At 47.4% G+C, this 17266-nt stretch overlaps 8 protein-coding genes across 8 annotated transcripts; 1 reads left to right on the forward strand and 7 right to left on the reverse strand.

Annotated features, from left to right (window-relative positions):
- Positions 1-221: 221 nt before the first annotated feature.
- F5147DRAFT_588916 (uncharacterized protein) lies at positions 222-2528 on the reverse strand (the record flags this gene model as incomplete). The annotated part of the gene is made up of 4 exons (XM_041432125.1): positions 222-384; positions 502-1963; positions 1988-2231; positions 2280-2528. 4 exons carry the CDS (start codon positions 2526-2528, stop codon positions 222-224), a joined length of 2118 nt encoding a protein of 705 aa, XP_041284702.1.
- Positions 2529-3553: 1025 nt separating this feature from the next.
- Positions 3554-4439, reverse strand: F5147DRAFT_88055 (NUDIX hydrolase domain-like protein). The gene has a single exon (XM_041444445.1). It carries the CDS (start codon positions 4315-4317, stop codon positions 3769-3771), a length of 549 nt encoding a protein of 182 aa, XP_041284703.1. The 5' UTR covers positions 4318-4439; the 3' UTR covers positions 3554-3768.
- Positions 4440-4776: 337 nt separating this feature from the next.
- On the reverse strand, positions 4777-6985 carry F5147DRAFT_841702 (cytochrome P450). The gene is made up of 12 exons (XM_041444402.1): positions 6782-6985; positions 6585-6730; positions 6358-6530; positions 6240-6303; positions 6103-6187; positions 5830-6054; positions 5760-5773; positions 5482-5710; positions 5390-5432; positions 5216-5341; positions 5018-5164; positions 4777-4963 (listed from the first exon to the last, which is right to left on the reverse strand). Exons 1-12 carry the CDS (start codon positions 6978-6980, stop codon positions 4876-4878), a joined length of 1539 nt encoding a protein of 512 aa, XP_041284704.1. The 5' UTR covers positions 6981-6985; the 3' UTR covers positions 4777-4875.
- Positions 6986-7307: 322 nt separating this feature from the next.
- F5147DRAFT_588919 (carbohydrate esterase family 16 protein) lies at positions 7308-8481 on the reverse strand (the record flags this gene model as incomplete). Its single annotated transcript, XM_041432126.1, has 5 exons — positions 7308-7413; positions 7464-7641; positions 7696-7876; positions 7930-8156; positions 8211-8481. 5 exons carry the CDS (start codon positions 8479-8481, stop codon positions 7308-7310), a joined length of 963 nt encoding a protein of 320 aa, XP_041284705.1.
- A 557-nt stretch (positions 8482-9038) lies between these two features.
- On the reverse strand, positions 9039-10404 carry F5147DRAFT_730059 (uncharacterized protein). The gene is made up of 6 exons (XM_041439383.1): positions 10111-10404; positions 9859-10034; positions 9740-9808; positions 9516-9683; positions 9231-9466; positions 9039-9168 (listed from the first exon to the last, which is right to left on the reverse strand). The coding sequence occupies exons 1-5, from the start codon at positions 10314-10316 to the stop codon at positions 9231-9233; spliced, it is 855 nt and encodes a 284-aa protein (XP_041284706.1). The 5' UTR covers positions 10317-10404; the 3' UTR covers positions 9039-9168.
- F5147DRAFT_730064 (peptidase family M1-domain-containing protein) lies at positions 10405-13418 on the reverse strand. Its single transcript, XM_041439384.1, has 15 exons — positions 13190-13418; positions 13077-13137; positions 12877-13022; positions 12748-12827; positions 12668-12687; positions 12483-12614; positions 12266-12423; positions 12119-12212; positions 12042-12072; positions 11919-11997; positions 11608-11870; positions 11388-11557; positions 11160-11334; positions 10769-11106; positions 10405-10718 (listed from the first exon to the last, which is right to left on the reverse strand). Exons 1-15 carry the CDS (start codon positions 13342-13344, stop codon positions 10677-10679), a joined length of 1944 nt encoding a protein of 647 aa, XP_041284707.1. The 5' UTR covers positions 13345-13418; the 3' UTR covers positions 10405-10676.
- Positions 13419-13461: 43 nt separating this feature from the next.
- Positions 13462-14592, forward strand: F5147DRAFT_88142 (spindle assembly checkpoint protein). The gene is made up of 5 exons (XM_041444446.1): positions 13462-13696; positions 13756-13866; positions 13918-13937; positions 13984-14110; positions 14161-14592. Exons 1-5 carry the CDS (start codon positions 13605-13607, stop codon positions 14435-14437), a joined length of 627 nt encoding a protein of 208 aa, XP_041284708.1. The 5' UTR covers positions 13462-13604; the 3' UTR covers positions 14438-14592.
- On the reverse strand, positions 14568-16218 carry F5147DRAFT_730081 (Alpha/Beta hydrolase protein). Its single transcript, XM_041439385.1, has 9 exons — positions 16127-16218; positions 16031-16067; positions 15900-15971; positions 15680-15840; positions 15487-15614; positions 15385-15419; positions 15261-15331; positions 15139-15204; positions 14568-15088 (listed from the first exon to the last, which is right to left on the reverse strand). Exons 1-9 carry the CDS (start codon positions 16160-16162, stop codon positions 14747-14749), a joined length of 948 nt encoding a protein of 315 aa, XP_041284709.1. The 5' UTR covers positions 16163-16218; the 3' UTR covers positions 14568-14746.
- Between the last annotated feature and the right edge of the window lie 1048 nt (positions 16219-17266).

A 17266-nucleotide genomic window follows, 5' to 3' on the forward strand; every position in this document is an offset into this window, starting at 1 on the left:
TCTTCGAACGACAACAGCCGGGGACTCGTTGGAATCCTTCGAGAACTTCTTATGCAAAAGCAGCGTGTCATCTAATCGTTTAAGGAATACCGAATCCGGTTCAAGGTCGACTTTATTAAATAAAATGCTGAAGAACTGAGTATCGAACTGCTCGGGTGTGAGAGAGAAGCCTCCACCACCGAACAATGCTAGTTCTCTGTCTGGCTGCGCTTCAGAATCTGCTAAAAGAAAGATGAGCGACGCTCACCATTGATAGATGTCTCCACGACGCAAGGCCAATTATCCCACCCACAGAACCGTTTGAGTGAGCCTTTTAGGTCGTTATACAGCAAGATACCAACAGCACAGTTCAAGAAGAACGAATCGGGGTGCCGGGAGAAGTCCCTCGTCAAGAGCGCGCAGCATAACAGAGCGGCTGACAAAACGTTTCCGGCAGACTCCATCTGCTCTTCCAAATTCCAGGCAGTGTACTCGAGAAGCGGTCTAAGGGTATATTCCAACTTCATGAAACATATGACTTTGTCCAGATCACTCAGCGGTGCATCCAAGTCGATGCAAACCTTGCCGTCATCAATCCTCCACGAAACCGGAGCGCGTTCAAAAGTGGGGTCGGAGGATGTGGAAGTGATATCGTGATACATAACGGGGAAGAAGCCGTCGAGGTAAAGCGGTTTCGCGAGATCTAAGAAAGGACTATGATGTCCAGCAGCTTCGTAATCTATGAAATAAATCGCTGGATCCTGTTTCTTCGGCGAAATCATCACGTTTCCTCCGTGACCATCTCCTAGTCCCAAACAGGCCCACAGTTTTGGTAAAACTTGACCATGAGGATCGAGAATGCGTTCTGCCTTCCTGAAGGACTCCTGAAGTGGGGGATACTCCACGCCATCGATTTTCCAAGGAAGAGCGATGAAATCATCAAACTGTACTGCGTTGTCTCCGCTGAACCCGGGGGTGGTTGGGTAGTAATGTTTAGTGAATCTGACATCATTGTGAAGACGGTCGTAATAGAACTTGTGTATTGGAGAGTCTGGTCCTTCTAGAGCGTCGGCCAAGTCCTTGCCGACTGAGTACAGCAAGCCATATTCATGCGCACGACGAATCTCTATATCCATAAACCAGCGAAGGGCATCTCGCGAAGACTTGAAAGTTAAATCTTCACAATTCCTCATCATCGCATATTCAAGACGAAAGTCATTCAAGGGTTTCCCAGGAAGTCTGGTCATAACGAGTGAATTGAGATCGGCATTGTATGCCAAGAGATTTGGAAGCATGCCAGGGGAGATACGAGTGCTTATTACAGGCAGCATCTTGCGCTCCCATTTTATGGAAGCCGCCGATGACACTTTGACGAAGGCATTTGTCCATTCAGTACCGCCTTTTGTCCTAATATGCGTGAAGTATGATTGTGAATTCGAAGAGAAGGGACTGGGATTCGTCAGCTCCTCGGAAGTAAACTCGAATTCTCCGGAACCTAGGTCCGGTGGGTTGGTGACAACGGGAATAAGGGGAGTGTTGTCATTCGATTGGATGAAAGTAGGAGGGGCTTCGAATAGGAATCGGTTGTAGGGTCCTTGTATGTCATTATGTTCACCCGTGACCAACAATGTTCCCGATATCTGGATAGAGGTTTCGTCATCGGCCTCAGAATCCGACTTTTGCGAGACACCTGCGCCGAGACAAATTAACCGATGCATCTCATTCTCCAAATTTTTACGAAGAGTAGGATGATACGTCTCCGACTTGTAGATAGATTTGATTGCTTCGTCTAGAGCGTCGGGATAAAGGAGAGGGTATCGACCAAGCCACTTCACTAGAAGTCGACTACGTGGGGGGTCGAGAAATCGGTGAGAGGAGGTATGGAACAGCAGAACCGATGTGAGGAGCAAATCGCAGGTGACTCCCAAGACTGCATACCGAAGAGACTTTGTCGTTGTCGATGGGTCCTTCAACAGGAAGATATCTCAATCTTGTAATATTAGTAAACCCCCTGCTACACGCCGAGGTTGATGAACCAGGGCCGTCCATCCCAGTCTCGGATGGAAACGAGGACAGCAAGGCACATTTCGGAACGAAGCAACCTTGATGAGATGTGGGGCAGGATCGTTTAACGCCTGAAGGATGTGATCCAGGCTCCAGAGTTTGATAGTACGTTTAGAACCATCCGCGGCGCGACCAGAGAAGCGTATAACATCCCAGGTGTCTTCTTCCACATCGTTATCAACGAGATCCTGTGGGCAATTAGCGTATACTAATGGAAGGCAGCAGGAAGTAATCACCGTCCAGGAATCTCCTGGGGCTTCTTCGTTCACTATATGAAGGAGGGAACAGAGACTTGCGCGAAGCTTGTCATTGACGATAAGCCTCTCGATGTTGCTTCTGGATTGAAGAATGCCTAGACCATCCCAGTCTCTATCGACCTCTTCAGGGCAGGATTGAACTTGAAGGCAGTGTGCTCTGCTACCTCCGAGGAGAATAGCGAGGAAACCAAGGCTGTTTGGATCGATGGAGGAGTTTAGGTAAGGCATGTACGTCGTCTGATGGGGGAGCTTGTGAGGGGAGTGGGGGTTCGATCGTTGGAGACGTCTCGTTTATCGGATTACCGGCGCTTGAGGACGGGGTTTGGACCGGCGATCCGTACGGCGATCGTCTCAGAATACTTCGATCTTACAATATCCGGACATCCGACCCATGCATGTAAACTAGCTGGCGCGAGTCAGGTGAGAGGTTAATGTGGTAGATACACAGAATATTGAACGAGGCGAGGAGCAGCCGGGACTCGAGGGCTCAGAGTTTGATGGTGTCATCAGAGGAAGCATATATCACCTGAGGCAGGACGAAATCTCTCTGCAGGACAGATTGGTCACGAGCCTAGTACCTACTGCCAACCGAAACTGATCAAAGTCAGAGCTGAGTCAGCCATAACTAGTAAGGAACGATTGGTCCGGAAGTAAGTTTTTAGAGTATTCTTCTCTGACTTGGATTTCACGAACGGCTGCTGTTTCCTGTACGTTGAGTCACATTTTCTGGGGAAATAAATTGCTGAACTGTGCTTCCATAGCAAGCGGTTTTACTCGGTGTACTTGTAAAAGCTGGAGAACAACGCTGTAAGAAGTGTCTACAACATGGCGGGAGACGACAAGACGAGGACAGTCTACGATGTAGGTATATATACGAAGTCGGCACTACCCGAACAACGAACGATGACGAAGGGTGAAATACCAAACTCTAACAGTACTGCGAATCGCGATACGACAAACTCCCAAGTCGGGTTCCTCTCAAGGTGAACATTTTTTCGGGTCTGCTTTGTCTCACAATCGTGTTCTCCGTGTAGCATCGCACTGACATGTAAAACCACAAATTTGTATTCAAATCACTGGCACTGCGGCGCTGTCTAGACAATCGGACATTTAGTTGAAGGTGTGGTTAGAGTCTGCATCGTTCAGGCATTCAACTGTCCGCGAGCTTTCTGGTTTGCTAATGTGGTGGTATCATTGAATATTTGTTTGTTTGTCCCGTCTGTTTTATACACGGGTTGATGTACTCTGCGTTAAGCCCGCTACTGGGAAGAGGGAGTGACGACACGTTTGGAAAATCGGTCAATGGACCGGCTGCTTCGCTTTGTTAGTACATTGTCACTGTAGCATTCACGACTTACTGCCACTAGGTACCTTTGATGCTCTTGACTGCCTCCAGCGGGCATCATTCACATGCTCACTCCTGGCGCTGATCGCACCGAAGGCGCGGCCTTCCGTCAGAATTAGTATATTATATAGATACGGCACAATGTACCTTAGATCCACTTCCCCCACCACGAGCTGCCTCGATGACCCTTGCAGTGATCGTTTTGTCATCGTGGAATGTCAACAGCTGAACTACTTCATCCATTGGACACCAGACGGCATCAAAATCCTCATCTTCTTGTTCTGTCGTATACATCTGGCGGTTGGCACAAGAATCGCCTCGCGCCGCATACCAAAAGATGATCTTCAGCACACCCTGAGTCGTCCTTTGCGTCACAGCGACGGGTTCTGTTGTCCCTCCAGGTATCGCAGATCGGACATCATCATTCCCGTGGAGGGTAGCAAGGGTGGTCAACTGAAGGGGTAGTAGCTCAACGATGTATCCTGTTTCTTCGTACGTCTCGCGAACGGCTGTTGCTTCGAGCTGTTCCCCCACATCTTTTCTCCCTTTTGGAAGGCAATATTCGCCTGTTTTTCTCAAGTAGATAACGAGGACTTTAGATTGATCGATATCGAGGGTAATTGTGCCACAACTGATGACGAAGGATTCGGAGAGATGAAGAGATCTATTCATTTTCTTTCAGAATCTGGTGGATCAGGTTTGAGATAAAGTCAGAATCTGGAGTAGGGCCTAATTATTAGGAGCTTACTGCTCTTGTGACGGTACAGGATCGTGGGTTCCAACTCCAAAACGTGGTTCAACTCAGGATAAGGGCGGTGTTATTGGACGCACTCCCGGTTTGCCTTGAACAGCTCTAGATTTGAAATTAGTACTACTGACTCGGATACTAAGATACTATGATAGGATACTGGTACTACTACTATACACAAATATCGAAATGTGCTGCAATGTCCCACAGCTCATGTAGAACTGGATACCTTGTGGTCCGAGTGCACTGGAACTTTGGAGGAACTGTAAAGTCTGTCACGGGCTGCACGTGACTTCCGTGCTCCGTGTGGGACAAATTGCAGTTCACTGACACGATTCAGATATGCAAGCATATGCTAAAATCAGGAATCATCGTAAGTTTGTGACACTTGTATCTAAGGAAAGCTAATACATCATCAATAAGGGCTGATCTCATACGTTGTACCATCAGAGCCTTCGCGCTCCCCTTACATACGTGAATATTCAATCAATACTCGTCGCTCTACCTTTCACGACAGCCACTGCTTTGTCAGACACCGGTTCGATGTCGACTTCGAATGGATAAGGAAAACTTAATCGACAAATACATGAGTGCTCCCCCTGTTTACTGTTCACTGGGACGTACCTGACCAGACCTGCGGGTATATATGGAGGATCAAATGGCTTTTCCGTGCCATGACTATCCTTGGGTATCGAAATCTGCACGGTCGCCACTATACTTGTTACAAGCATGAACACGGAATTATCTGCTAAAAAACGCCCTGGGCACATTCTGGGTGTGGGTTGTCAACGAGTTTCATTACGTGTTGTAACGCGCACTTGCCTTCTTCCAAAGCCAAACGCATAACTGTAAGGATCAATCGCCGTTTGCTTTACGTGGGTATCAAGAAAGCGTTCTGGAGAAAATGCCTCGGGATCTATGCCACTGTCCTGGTCCCGACTGAGTAACCTATATTGAAGGATAAGTACATCCCGTGGGTACATATTTCTTACTCACCATATATTAGGCATAACAGTAGTGCCTTTCGGTATGTGGTACCCTGCTCAAGAGGTCAAAACGTGTTCCTGGCCGTTTATGATTGAAAAAACCTCTATAGACATCCGCATCTTGTAATTTCCTTGGTGCGCCCAAAGGTGAGTTGGGTTTCCAGCGGTACACTTCCTTAATCGCTGCATTGATATATGGCAGCCGTCCCCTGTCATCGAAAGATGGCAGGCGGTCAGTCCCTACGACTCTGTGTATCTCCTCGCGCATGCGGGTCTGGACCTCTGGGAAACATGCCATAGCATGCATGAAGGTCAGCATGGTTCCACTAGTCTGTTGCACGGTCAGATAGATGCATATCCCAGAGTTATGAAATGTTTACTGTGTCATTTCCAGCTTGAAGTCGGATAACGATGTCATCCCTCTTTTCAGTCAATGGGGTAAAAACATACCTTCATATATTGACCACGCTACCCAAGGTAGTTGCTGTCTGATCACTTTATCGCTCCCGCCTTCCCCTAGATGATCCGAAACAAATGAAGCTGAAGAAGTTCCATGTTTCATATCCTGTTCTACTTGCTCCATCGGATGGTGCACGATATCAGACACCCGCTGCCGCCCTCTCTCAGCTGTTCGCTGTATGCTGTTAAATGGGACCCAGGATGGCAGATACCATACTGCATCACCTTCAGCTTAATTGTCTGCCATGGTGAAAATAGCCTTACATAGAGGAATCATATCAACCAAATAGGCCCCCGGAACCACGCTTTTCAGGACGATTCGCTCCGTTTCGGCAAATTCGTCAAAGTACTGCAAGTCCCAGTTGAAAAGGATTGGAGCCATTGTCCAGTATTTCACTCACCGCATTGCTTGGGGTGTCGATAGAAAACCCATAGGTTATGGACGCGATGATTTGAGCCGTGGCCCTTGGTAATGCCAAGTCAGGAGGGAAACATGGGCTGATGCGCAGCTGATCTCACATATGCAGGTGCTTCATGACTTCTGAAGGACATTCCACCAGGTCTCTCAAAAATCTAGCGGCAACATTCTCTTGTAGCAAATGATACTTCTGGACGGCTTCCTGGTTAACAGTTCCATGTGCAAGCTTCCGTCCTCGCCTCCAATCTGGACCGTAGGGAGCGAATGCCAGATTCTGTCCAATGTCGATTTGTTTTCAGCCATGAAGCGCGCTATTGCATGTGCTTACGTTCTCGATCCCCATATATTTGGCCATCACAAACGATGGCCTATCAGAATACTTCTGCGATCTCTTCTCAAGAAGCTCGCGCATACTTTCCATGTCGTTTAGGATGAGAAGTTTGTTCCCGAGAACTTCTACGTATACCAGGTCGCCTGTTTGCACTATTGAATATACCTCCAAGGGTACAGCATTTAAGGACAGACCATATAGCTTTCCCCATTGCGAGAATGTTTTCCATGGCTCCGCCTTGGGGACGTCGAGATAATTCCCTATCAATGGTTTCTGCGGCGGGCCAGGTGGTAGCGACTGGGATCTAGTCTGGTGACGCAAGCGATGGCCTATCACCCCCAGGACGAAGATGAACGATAAGTACGCAAGCCAATCCAAAGAATTTAAAGCCATGTAGCAGATGCTTTTTCGTTGTATACTTAGTTGGCTCTTCTCCTTTTATCTGCCAATGAGCGCTTCTTGATACAGTCTAGGCAGGTCTCGTGTTCTAGCAGATGACACCTGCAAGTCCATTTAGCAATTCTGACGTGCTTCGCTGAGATGCCGAATCCCGTAAAAATCGGAAGTTCAAGAATAGGTCATAGAATTGACTTCACTCATGATGAAAAATCGCCAAATCGATAACCAAAAATAATCAAGGGAAATATCAAAGGACCCCGCTGTCCCCAGTTGTTCTGAGGCTGTATCCACTATCTTCAAAACTCTGCAGGTGTGACTAGCTTAGCTCAACCACGTCGTCCACTGGTTGTACTCTCCCTTCATCACCGCGGTCAACTCCCTAGCCAAGGTTCTGGCGGACTGCTGCGATGGGTGAAGTTCGTCGTACCTAGTGAAAGTGAGCACTAGGTCGCTATTTGGAACTGTCTTTGGACTGACCACATGAAGCTATCTGCGTCAGTACCATTGGTGATTGTGCAAGCCGGTGCTGCCGTGCTGTCTATAGAGTACACACATGAATGTATGCAGCCCGTTACGTTGTATGGCGCAGTGCCATTAAAATAGTTCTGAGGGTTGTTATACATGTCGGTGAAAAGCCCGTAGGAGTCAAAAGATGCTGCGTTACTATGGGTCAGTCGTTCTCTCGAAGCAGATCGTAATGTTGACTGACCAATATGAGCATCAGGGAGCGTAGGCAGAAGCGCATCGAGCTTGAGGGATGTGATTTCATTCCCTGCACGTACCAGCTCCGTCATGTGCACGTTCCATCCAGTTGTATTGCGTTCCAAGTTCCAGTAAGTGTTGGGGTACGAGTAGTTAGAGTACAGGATTGTCAAGTCAAGGGGAAGTATCTGTATGTGCGAAATGAGCTTAAGACACAGTGGCCCAACGATCATACACTCACGTTCTGCATGATGAAGTTCCTAGCACCGCTCTCGTACAACATATTTAGGACATCGACAGCGCATTGCCTGACCTGAACAATTGATGTGGTGGGGGCATCACTTCCGGTAAGCAACGCGTTGACACCCAAATCATTGGTTCCAATCCAGATGGTATATATTGTCTCATTTGAGTTCAATTCCAGCGTGCCATTCCTCGTCTCATTCAGGTAAGCAGGGAATTGCCAACCTGGGTGGTCACTGTGATCAGGATAACAATCACAAACCATTTGCGCTTACTCACCCATGATCGGAGGAAAGGGTCTGTAAGTAAGCAGGTTCGAGCATGTTGCACCGGAACGAGCAAACCCATAGAGATCAAGGTCACCATACATCGCCGCCCATGTTGGCCAGGAATAGCCTCCGTCAGCGGAGGGGTAGTACGAGGAATCAGTGTAGGAGTCACCAAAAGTGACAAAGTTTTGGATCTGACCAGGTGCGACACCAATTGCCCAGGATGGCGTGGCAAGCGCCAATATTGTAAACGCAAGCTTCACACCCTGTAGAAACGCCATGGAGCAGAAGTACTGACTTGACAAGTTCGCGAGGTCGTCTTATATCGCGCAAAATATCCGATTAGCGAAAATCATATCATAGGGTCATTGCAATGACCCTGGCAAGCGAAGACCGCGCACACCTACTTGTGGCCGCAACGGGCCGCTCATAAGCAGGTCGATGAGATCACAAGGGTCATATTTCGCTCCCAGAGCGCCATTCGGTTTTTCTTCGTTGTAATCAGTGAATGCCCGTGACACAAGAAATCAAGGCAGACCTAAAATTTCACGTTCAAGAGCGCGCAAGTCACACGTCAAGTATGTACCTTCAAGCCGCCTGATTGTTTATTATTGGCGCCTGAGATAGAACGTACGCCTTGCGTGCGACCATAATTTGATTAGTGAGAACGCGGAATCTTGGTTGGATGCCTTCCGTGCTCTCGGAGCAAAATGAAGACTCTAAAATAGTCAGCATCCAGAATATACTAATCATGGACATTGTACGTGACTATAAGTCGATCATACTGAGCGAATTGAGCTCGTGATAAGTTCTGGCAAGTGAGCCGGTACCGTCGGCATCCTGTTCCCGAAGGGACAGCGGGACATCAGTGTGCGAAAGCCAACCCCACGGGGAAGAAACCGATCGCATAATAATACATTACCAACATTGTAGTATAAGGACGAACATGATGTTCCGGAAAAAGTCCACTATCAGTAGCCAATTCAGTCCAATCCATGAAGATAACAATAAACAAAGGGAGAATAAATACTTAAGCATCAGATCCAGTTGACTCCTTCGGCTGTTCGACATCAATGTGCTCCCACTCATCTATAGCTTCGGACTGTACTCGTTCGGAAGGGCCCAAAGGGGAAGGCGAGACTAAACGGCACCGCAGTGCACAGACACCCTTCACGATCGTGAAGAGAATGCAGTAACCAACACCCATGCCGATGATGTAAGCAGCTAACCGTCCGTGCTCTACAGATGGATCAAGGAAACTGTAAGCTAATGGTGGGCGTCAGCGCTGCTGTGATCCATGTAAAAATAAACTTACTGTAAAATCCTTGCGTTGCATGTGTTATATACGCAACACCGAGGTAACACGCAAAAAGGACGAAACATGGCATGATGTGGCTCCATGGACTAGGGCCCGCATTCGTTAGGAATATCTCAAATAGAGCGAAGCTACTATTCATCGCATGTTGGGATACGTTGGACCAAGCTAGGAATGACATATTATGAGCAACAGCAGCCGATATGAGGAAACGCCGTCCACACCTGAGTACCGGGTACTAAAAGTCGATGGAGAAGCAAGTAGAGACCAGAAAACAACAGTCACGATGATTGCTGCAAAACGTTGCTCAAACTTAGACTCGGAAGCTAAACATTGAACTCACGAAATATGGTGATGGTGGTGTACAGGAGGACATGCAAGAGCTGCAGGATCCGTGGCCACTTTTGCAAAGGGTATGCCTTTTGTCCCGACAAAACAAATACAATGGTTTGGACGCTGGATGCCCAGAAGTATGCGACAAGGCCGATGTAACTGAGATCGGTGAAGTAAGAAAAAAAACTGGGGTAACAGGACCAATCACAAAGTTCTGGATCAGACCACTCGTTGAGCCACGCCAAGTCTGGTGTTTGCTTACCTATGAACGTCGTGGAAACGAACAGACTCAAAAACGAGAACGGTGATTGTTGTAACGAGCGAATAAACAGCAAACAGCAGACGAAGTGCGCCGAGACTCAGAGGAGAAAAGAATGGAGATGTCACAAGCCTACAGGTTGGGTCGAAGGGAGCCAAGACACCAAACCATTCACAAGATAGATAAGATCTCAAGCCAGTGAGTTTCATGAATGCAGTATTGAAAGAATGTGAAAATAGAGATGATTGACAACTGAGTGTTCAGAACTTCAGTGCGACCCGAGTCCGACCGCCCTTGGTAACCCCCGCTCGGTAATATTAAAAATTTGAGACACTTTAAGTTAGCTTCAGGTCCGAACACTGCCAAGCTTCAGGTCCACCTCTGCCAAGGCCTCAAGGCCTCAGGCCTCAGGGTCCAAGCAAACCAAGTTTGGCCAGTCATCTTTTGCTGCTTGATCCGAGACGCTGACATACAAACAAGTATAAGTACATAGTTTAGCCAAGATCCCATTGCGGTCGCAAGCCGTACAGTAATGAATATGCTTTTTTTGGCTCAGCTACAACCCCCTTTTATCCACTACCTCTCAGTCCAGTCAGATCCAGCCCAAGATCCTAATAGATTGAAGATAAGGACACGCGGACATACTAAACGGAATGCGTACCTGCGCAATGAGACTCTGCGCAATGGGATGAAACTGCGTCCGAGCCTGCTTGAACGTTGATATAGTGAGGTCAGGGTTGACCTTGAACATCGCCCTAAACACAGGTCTGCAAAATTTCATGCGACCTTTGATGACACCTGTGTCATCCACCCCAATAACCCAATTTGCTGCTCCTTGAACAAAATACATCGCTGCCGGGGACTTAAGTACCAAGGTATAGAATCTGAATCGAATTTCGGCGCTGAGGGTCGTCGATAAACTGTACAACTTATCGAAATGGAAAAGGTGACCCGCAGGAAGAGATTCATTGTAACTCTCCAATCGTTCGAGGAAGACAGCTGCAATCCTACTTCCTCAACTGATACAAACAACAAAACATGTTGGCGCGCACCTCTTTGATTAGCGTCCAGGCTATCTAAATCAGAACTCTTGAAATCTAGCTTCGAAATGTCCGTAGTGTATCGCGATTCATACCACCGGTCGGCAAGCGCATTTGCAGGATTCACCAGAGTCAAATCATATTCCATCTCAACAGGTAAACGTAGTCCACTTTGATGAAGCCATGCCTGTCGGACAATTTCAGTGGTTCTTTCCTCAACCATCAGTTGTCCGGCCTTACATCCCAATCAATGCTGTTCAATGCTTCGATCTGTCCCTCGCTGCCATTCTTCTGGAAGTAGGCATAGAGGTGGTTCTTCCATGTCTCTGTGGAAATACTATGACCCATATAAGTAGCGATGTAGTCCTTAACATAAGGTAGGAAGACCGCAAGGCCACCGAGCGTACGCTCTGGGACAATCTAGCTCAATAGACAACTTCACAAAGAAAATACTACCTACCAATATGCAAGAGGAAATTGGCACCCTTATCGTAAGGCACCCGACTGTATGCAGAATCCGGATCCTCTCCATAATTAAAGTCGATGACCAGTTTTTGATATTTGGGTTTGTCTTCGAAGAGCGCGAGGGCATCCAGCAATGCTTTGTATCCGATCACAGAAGATAGACCTCGGTGTGCAGGTGAGTGTATAATCTGCAGTAGCACACGTTCGACATAGGTTGTCCAACCTTCGTTAAGCCAGAAGTGAGAAGCGTGAGCATGCCTAGAGTACCATCAGCAAATATAAAAAAGTAAGCTGCAGAAAACTAACGTAACACCGTTCCCAAACCATGAATGCGTAAGTTCATGGATCACCACGTCTGTCAGGGATCTATCTCCAGCAAGAAGGGCTGAAGGGGGTCAGAAGTCCGATACAGGTACGCAATATGCTCACTGGGTGTCACAAAGGTCAAACACGGATTCTCCTAGTAGTAATGAGTAGGTGGTTGTGTGGAATAACGTGCAGCTCACCATGCCGCCATAAGGAAAAGACGGTGGAAGAACAAGGAGGTCATAAACCCCAAATCGGTACGGCCCAGCAAGATTCTCTGCAGCCGCTAGAAATCTGGCATACAATGTCAATTCATTTTTGCTCAGTGAAAGCTCATGCGCATTTACCTAGTAGTATCCCGGCTGAACTCCCAGAACGATTTGTCCATAAGCTCAGGTTCAGACCAAACCCCAGACTTCCATTGTTTTCCATCAGGAACTTGGAATGACTGGTACTGTAAATTTCCGGCGGCGATTGCGAGAAGGTATGATGGAATCGGAGTAGGCTGAAGACACCAATATCTGTCATGAAGTGGAATTGTGATGATAGGTTGGTGAGACATGCCTGATCGTAGGTATACACAACTTCATCCTTGCCGATGATCTTGCCATCATGAGCTGGACCATCTGAGGGCGGAGAAATCCGTTTCGCAGATAGCAGAACTGGAAGTACGGAACGGACACTGGCGCTATACGTCTGATGATCGGAAATCAGCACAAGCACTGGGGTGATCAACGGAAAACACCCACTAGCTTCACGGACGGAGTATCTTGCCCATGTGCATAAGTGTTTGTCTAAGTCGTGGAATCAAATCATAAAGGCTTCTCACCTTGCACAGGAGCGAGGTCTCGCGCGTGAATGGGTTGGCACTGGCTAAACAGGAATGGGAAGGTTTTACCCTGGGTCTGTCTGAAGAAACATAAACGACAGAGTGATATTGCGCACATGGTAAACCTACTCTTTTTCAAGGAATTGCAAGGCTATGCCATTCGCAGTCGTTCTGTACGTGATCTCGACCAAGATACTCGATCCGGCGCTCAATGTTCGAGGAAGGGGGACACGCAACGCAGATCCCATCACCTCATGCTTGGGACCAAGTCTGAACTATAGATAATGCAAGCTCAGAGAAGCACGCCAGTGAAGAGACGCAGAGCGCACGTCTTGAACCGCATCTCCATCAACTTTTACTCCCTCGATGTGCAGATACGAGGTATCGAAGCTGAGACAGCTCAAAACCCGTGCCGAATAGATAGATAGGCAATCGTCCTCACATTACCTCAGACACTTCGTCATTTTTTGCAATTAGCTCATGTGTTGCGGTGCCTGCGATGACCTTGTTGTCAAAATCAACCGTCCAATCAAAGGTGATATGCTTCGTAGCGATCTGCAGATAATTCGATTGAGAAGTGGGGTCCACTTCGTGCATTTTTATGTGCTAATGATGAATTATCGGAAGCTTTGCGATATGAAATGAAGAAAGAGGATTGTGATTCGTGAATGCTTCTCCGACACACTTGGTATATTATATACCGAGTCTGTTTGGCAAGAGCCTTAGAAACAAACACTTCCACGTGATCTATTCGCGTCAAAACACGCGCGAGAAGCGTGACGTTCGTCAATCAAGTTTAACTTGGCAGCCGCTGAATCAGTCTCTCCATCCCACATTGTTCAGCAGCATCCGCCAGCATGGCAACATCTCAAGCACCAACACGCCAGGCCATCACTTTGAAAGGCTCCACGAATCTTGTCACAGAGTTTTTCAAATATGCAGCCAACACGTGCGTTATTTCGAGCCACTTTCCGACTCAACAACTTACGATTTCATGCATCGATACAGGATTCTCTTTCAACGTGGAGTGTATCCGTCGGATGACTTTCACATGGTAAAGAAGTACGGGCAAACTGTCCTCGTCACTCAGGACTTGGCACTAGAGAACTACCTTGACAGGTGCATCTCATCCGACATCTATTTTTGTGCACTCGCTTACTTTCTTTCAAGGATACTGAAACAAGTCAATAGTAGGTGCCGCACGATTCTTTATACTCTAACTCAACTGGACTTCAGAATGGCTCCTTACCGGGTCGGTAACGCAGCTCGTACTTGCGATTATATCGAAGGATGCCAGACTACCACTTGAGCGATGGGTGTTCGATGTTAACCTCGTTGAACAACCAGCTGATTCTGCCCAACCGTAAGTCTCCCGCTATTCGGGTCATCCAGTTGGTTGACCTGCTTTACAAGAACACCTGCAAAGCCTGAATCAGAGATCCAAGCCGAGATTCGCTATATCCTCAAACAAATCGTATCAACCGTAACCTTCCTCCCAATTATCGACACACCGACTGTCTTCAATATCCTTGCATATACACATGACTCCGCTGACGTGCCTGCCGATGAGTGGGTCGACACTGATCCGCTGGCGATCGAGGCGAGCAAGAGTCAGCAAGTGAAGTTGCGAAGCTTCAGCACTGATGTACACCGAATAGAAGCGTTGGTTGCGTATCGCTACGAAGGATAAACCGATTTATTTAGACCTTTGTTTTCCCTGTTACAACAATAATGGACAAAAAACTAGTCGCTTTCTTATGGTGAAATGATATGTAATAGTGAACGCATGTTTGTGAAGGAATGTGTGAACATACGGAAAGAAAAAAAAACTGTCCAACGCCATGATCATGATGTCACTTCGTATGGATTCAGATAGAACAAGCACCGCGTTAGGGGCTTCTAACGGCTCAAACTCGCCACAAAGTCAGTGACTGCGGTCCAATATCCTTGCTGGACACACGTATCATCTAAATACCGTCATTAAACCCGGTGGTTCAGATCATCGAAATAACGCACTATGGTGTCCTCCTTCAAATTCAAGGAATCTCGATTTCCCATTACCGACTTCCGGTATGTCAGATTTGTTTCCTGTGTCACTGGATTTGGTACCCTGGCGCCGCGAAACAATCTGCCATAACTCTTGCATGTGCTCGTGTGGAACAACCTCATCTCTAACACCGCTCAGCATTAAGATCGGCATCGACCGAGGTATTAGAGGTATTTTCGAAGCCGAGTCCCATTTTTGATGGCAAAGAAACGAAAGAGGGCTAAGAAGAGGAAGAACTTTAGGTACGAGACGTGGGAGGTTCGTGAATGTGTTCTCCAAGATTAGCGCCGTGATCTGCAGTCTCAGATTATGATAGGTATGGAAGCAAATTGGAATTTAATCGCCTTTGATGGATTTCGACTTGCAAGGTCAATAGCGACAGCACCACCAATAGACTGGCCGTAAAGGATCTTGATACAAAAGCAAGTTAGCCCAATCCTTTGGAAGTGGCGTCAACAATACTTACGACGGGGGTGTTTTTCAAATATGGGTGTGAAGCAAGATAATTGAGGGCCGTTTGAGCATCTATACGTATGCCTAGAAAATACAGTGAGCAAAGAGAGTAGATTACTGGAGATACGGTGTCTCGCCTGATTCTGATGGAGAACCCTCCGAATGACCATATCTATTGGTATGAATGAGAAAGGGATTCCCCAACTCGAGGACTGGATTGCGAAAGACAGAGGGCGCACCCGCGGTATGAGAGCATGAGTACATTGCAGCGCATTTTGACGTAGAATACTTTCGCGAGAGGTATCCGGTGACCGTGATTGCCGCCATTACCGTGGAACATCAAAACTGTCGGTCGGGTGGATGCAAACTTGCATCGGACGAACAAATAGAAGTGAGTGAATGAATGCAAAGTATAGGGATAGTGCGACGTACCTCTTCATGCGTCTGTTGGTCTGGGTAATCGATGTGTGCAGCGTGGCTGTTGCTTATCTCTGTCCGTTGCATGAGAAGATAACACCGTAAAGTAAACCCATCTTCAGTGACAAGGGGTAAATCCTGGTATTCAAGTCCAAAATCCGTGGGCACTGGGACCTCTGTTAAAGTTTGGCCAGTTACGTTGGCGTCGAATGTGAAGTGCCCAGTAAACACATACCTATGCGAGAGCCCGGGGGGAATGCGGATGGATAAATGAGATAATTTTGTCCATAATATAGTAGTCCGCAGCCTAATAAGATATATAAAGGTCACTTGAGCCGCATCATAAATTAGGAGGAACTAATAAACCTAGCGTTGCAACACCAGCTACGGTAGCGGCGGTTCCCTGTGGACAATGTGTTATGATTAAGGGTTGCTGAACATCATGAAAAGATATGGAAGCACCTTGGCAAAGGCCTCTAATGATGGCAGCGAAGGCATATGTTCGAGGTGAGTCGTGGCCTTGCGGTGAACAAGGTGTTGTAGTCAGATATTTGTGGCTGTTTACCGGACCAGAAGTCGTTAATAGGTCAACACTAATCTGGCAACAGCATATTCAACGCACAGACCTGCGCACTGGGCCCTGCCTGCAACTAGACGCAAGCCGCGCACTCCCTGAATGGTCAAGGGCACCGTTCGATCCCTCTCACTCCTCTCCTCCAGTCCCGTGCCTCGCCAAGGCCATATATTCATGTGTCCCACAATCCTGGATGCTCCTCCATGTTCCTGTATGTTGCCAACCTGTAAGGCTATTCAAGCTTCACAGATCCATGATCGAAGGACGATATCATTGATGATAGCTGAATGATCGGAAGTTTTGGATCACAGGTTTGATAACATTATTTGCCAGAGTGATCTTCACTAGTCCGCGCTCCATGTACGCTTCGTCATAAACCTTCTCCAATGCCATCATTCATTTTTTTGACACACAAGCAAAGGACTCGAGCTAAATCACACTTTCGTAGGCTTCGTGTAAAGTTTTCGTAAGTGTCGCGGTCCCGCGGATATATGTTCGTGCAAATATTACATTTGCTCACGGAAATCTTATCCATGCTCCACTGCACATGTACGATATTATGATTGACACCCGCATTGCCCGTAGTGGCGCACAATGGACAGAACAAGCCTACGTGTATGTGAAGATTTCTACCGACCTATCAAGATCATACATTCGCTATCAGCGACCAGGATACATACATATCACGCGCATAGGAGCCGACGTCTACAGATTCAGGTAGGTGAGACACTTTCCCAGGAATCATTCAGTTGTGGAGTGCCTAGCAGTGACATGCGACAGGTATGAACCTTGTTCCGCCTCGTGAGTGGCCCGACGGTGACAAAGTACCAACCTCTATTCAAAGTGGGTAATGGTGCGCTTCTGACATATGTCATGGATATCTTAAGCGCATTTCAGAATGTTTTGAGAGGGAGAGAAATCCACAGATATGACAAAAACCCGAACTACATGAGGCAGGCTATAACTTCCACAGCGCGCTGAGAAAGCCTGTCTCAACTTTTTACCGTCTGTCTTTTCCGAGTGTTTTC

The sequence above is a fragment of the Suillus discolor genome (assembly GCF_016758755.1).
Source record: "Suillus discolor strain FC423 chromosome Unknown F5147scaffold_165, whole genome shotgun sequence".
Classification (NCBI taxonomy): Eukaryota; Fungi; Basidiomycota; class Agaricomycetes; order Boletales; family Suillaceae; genus Suillus; species Suillus discolor.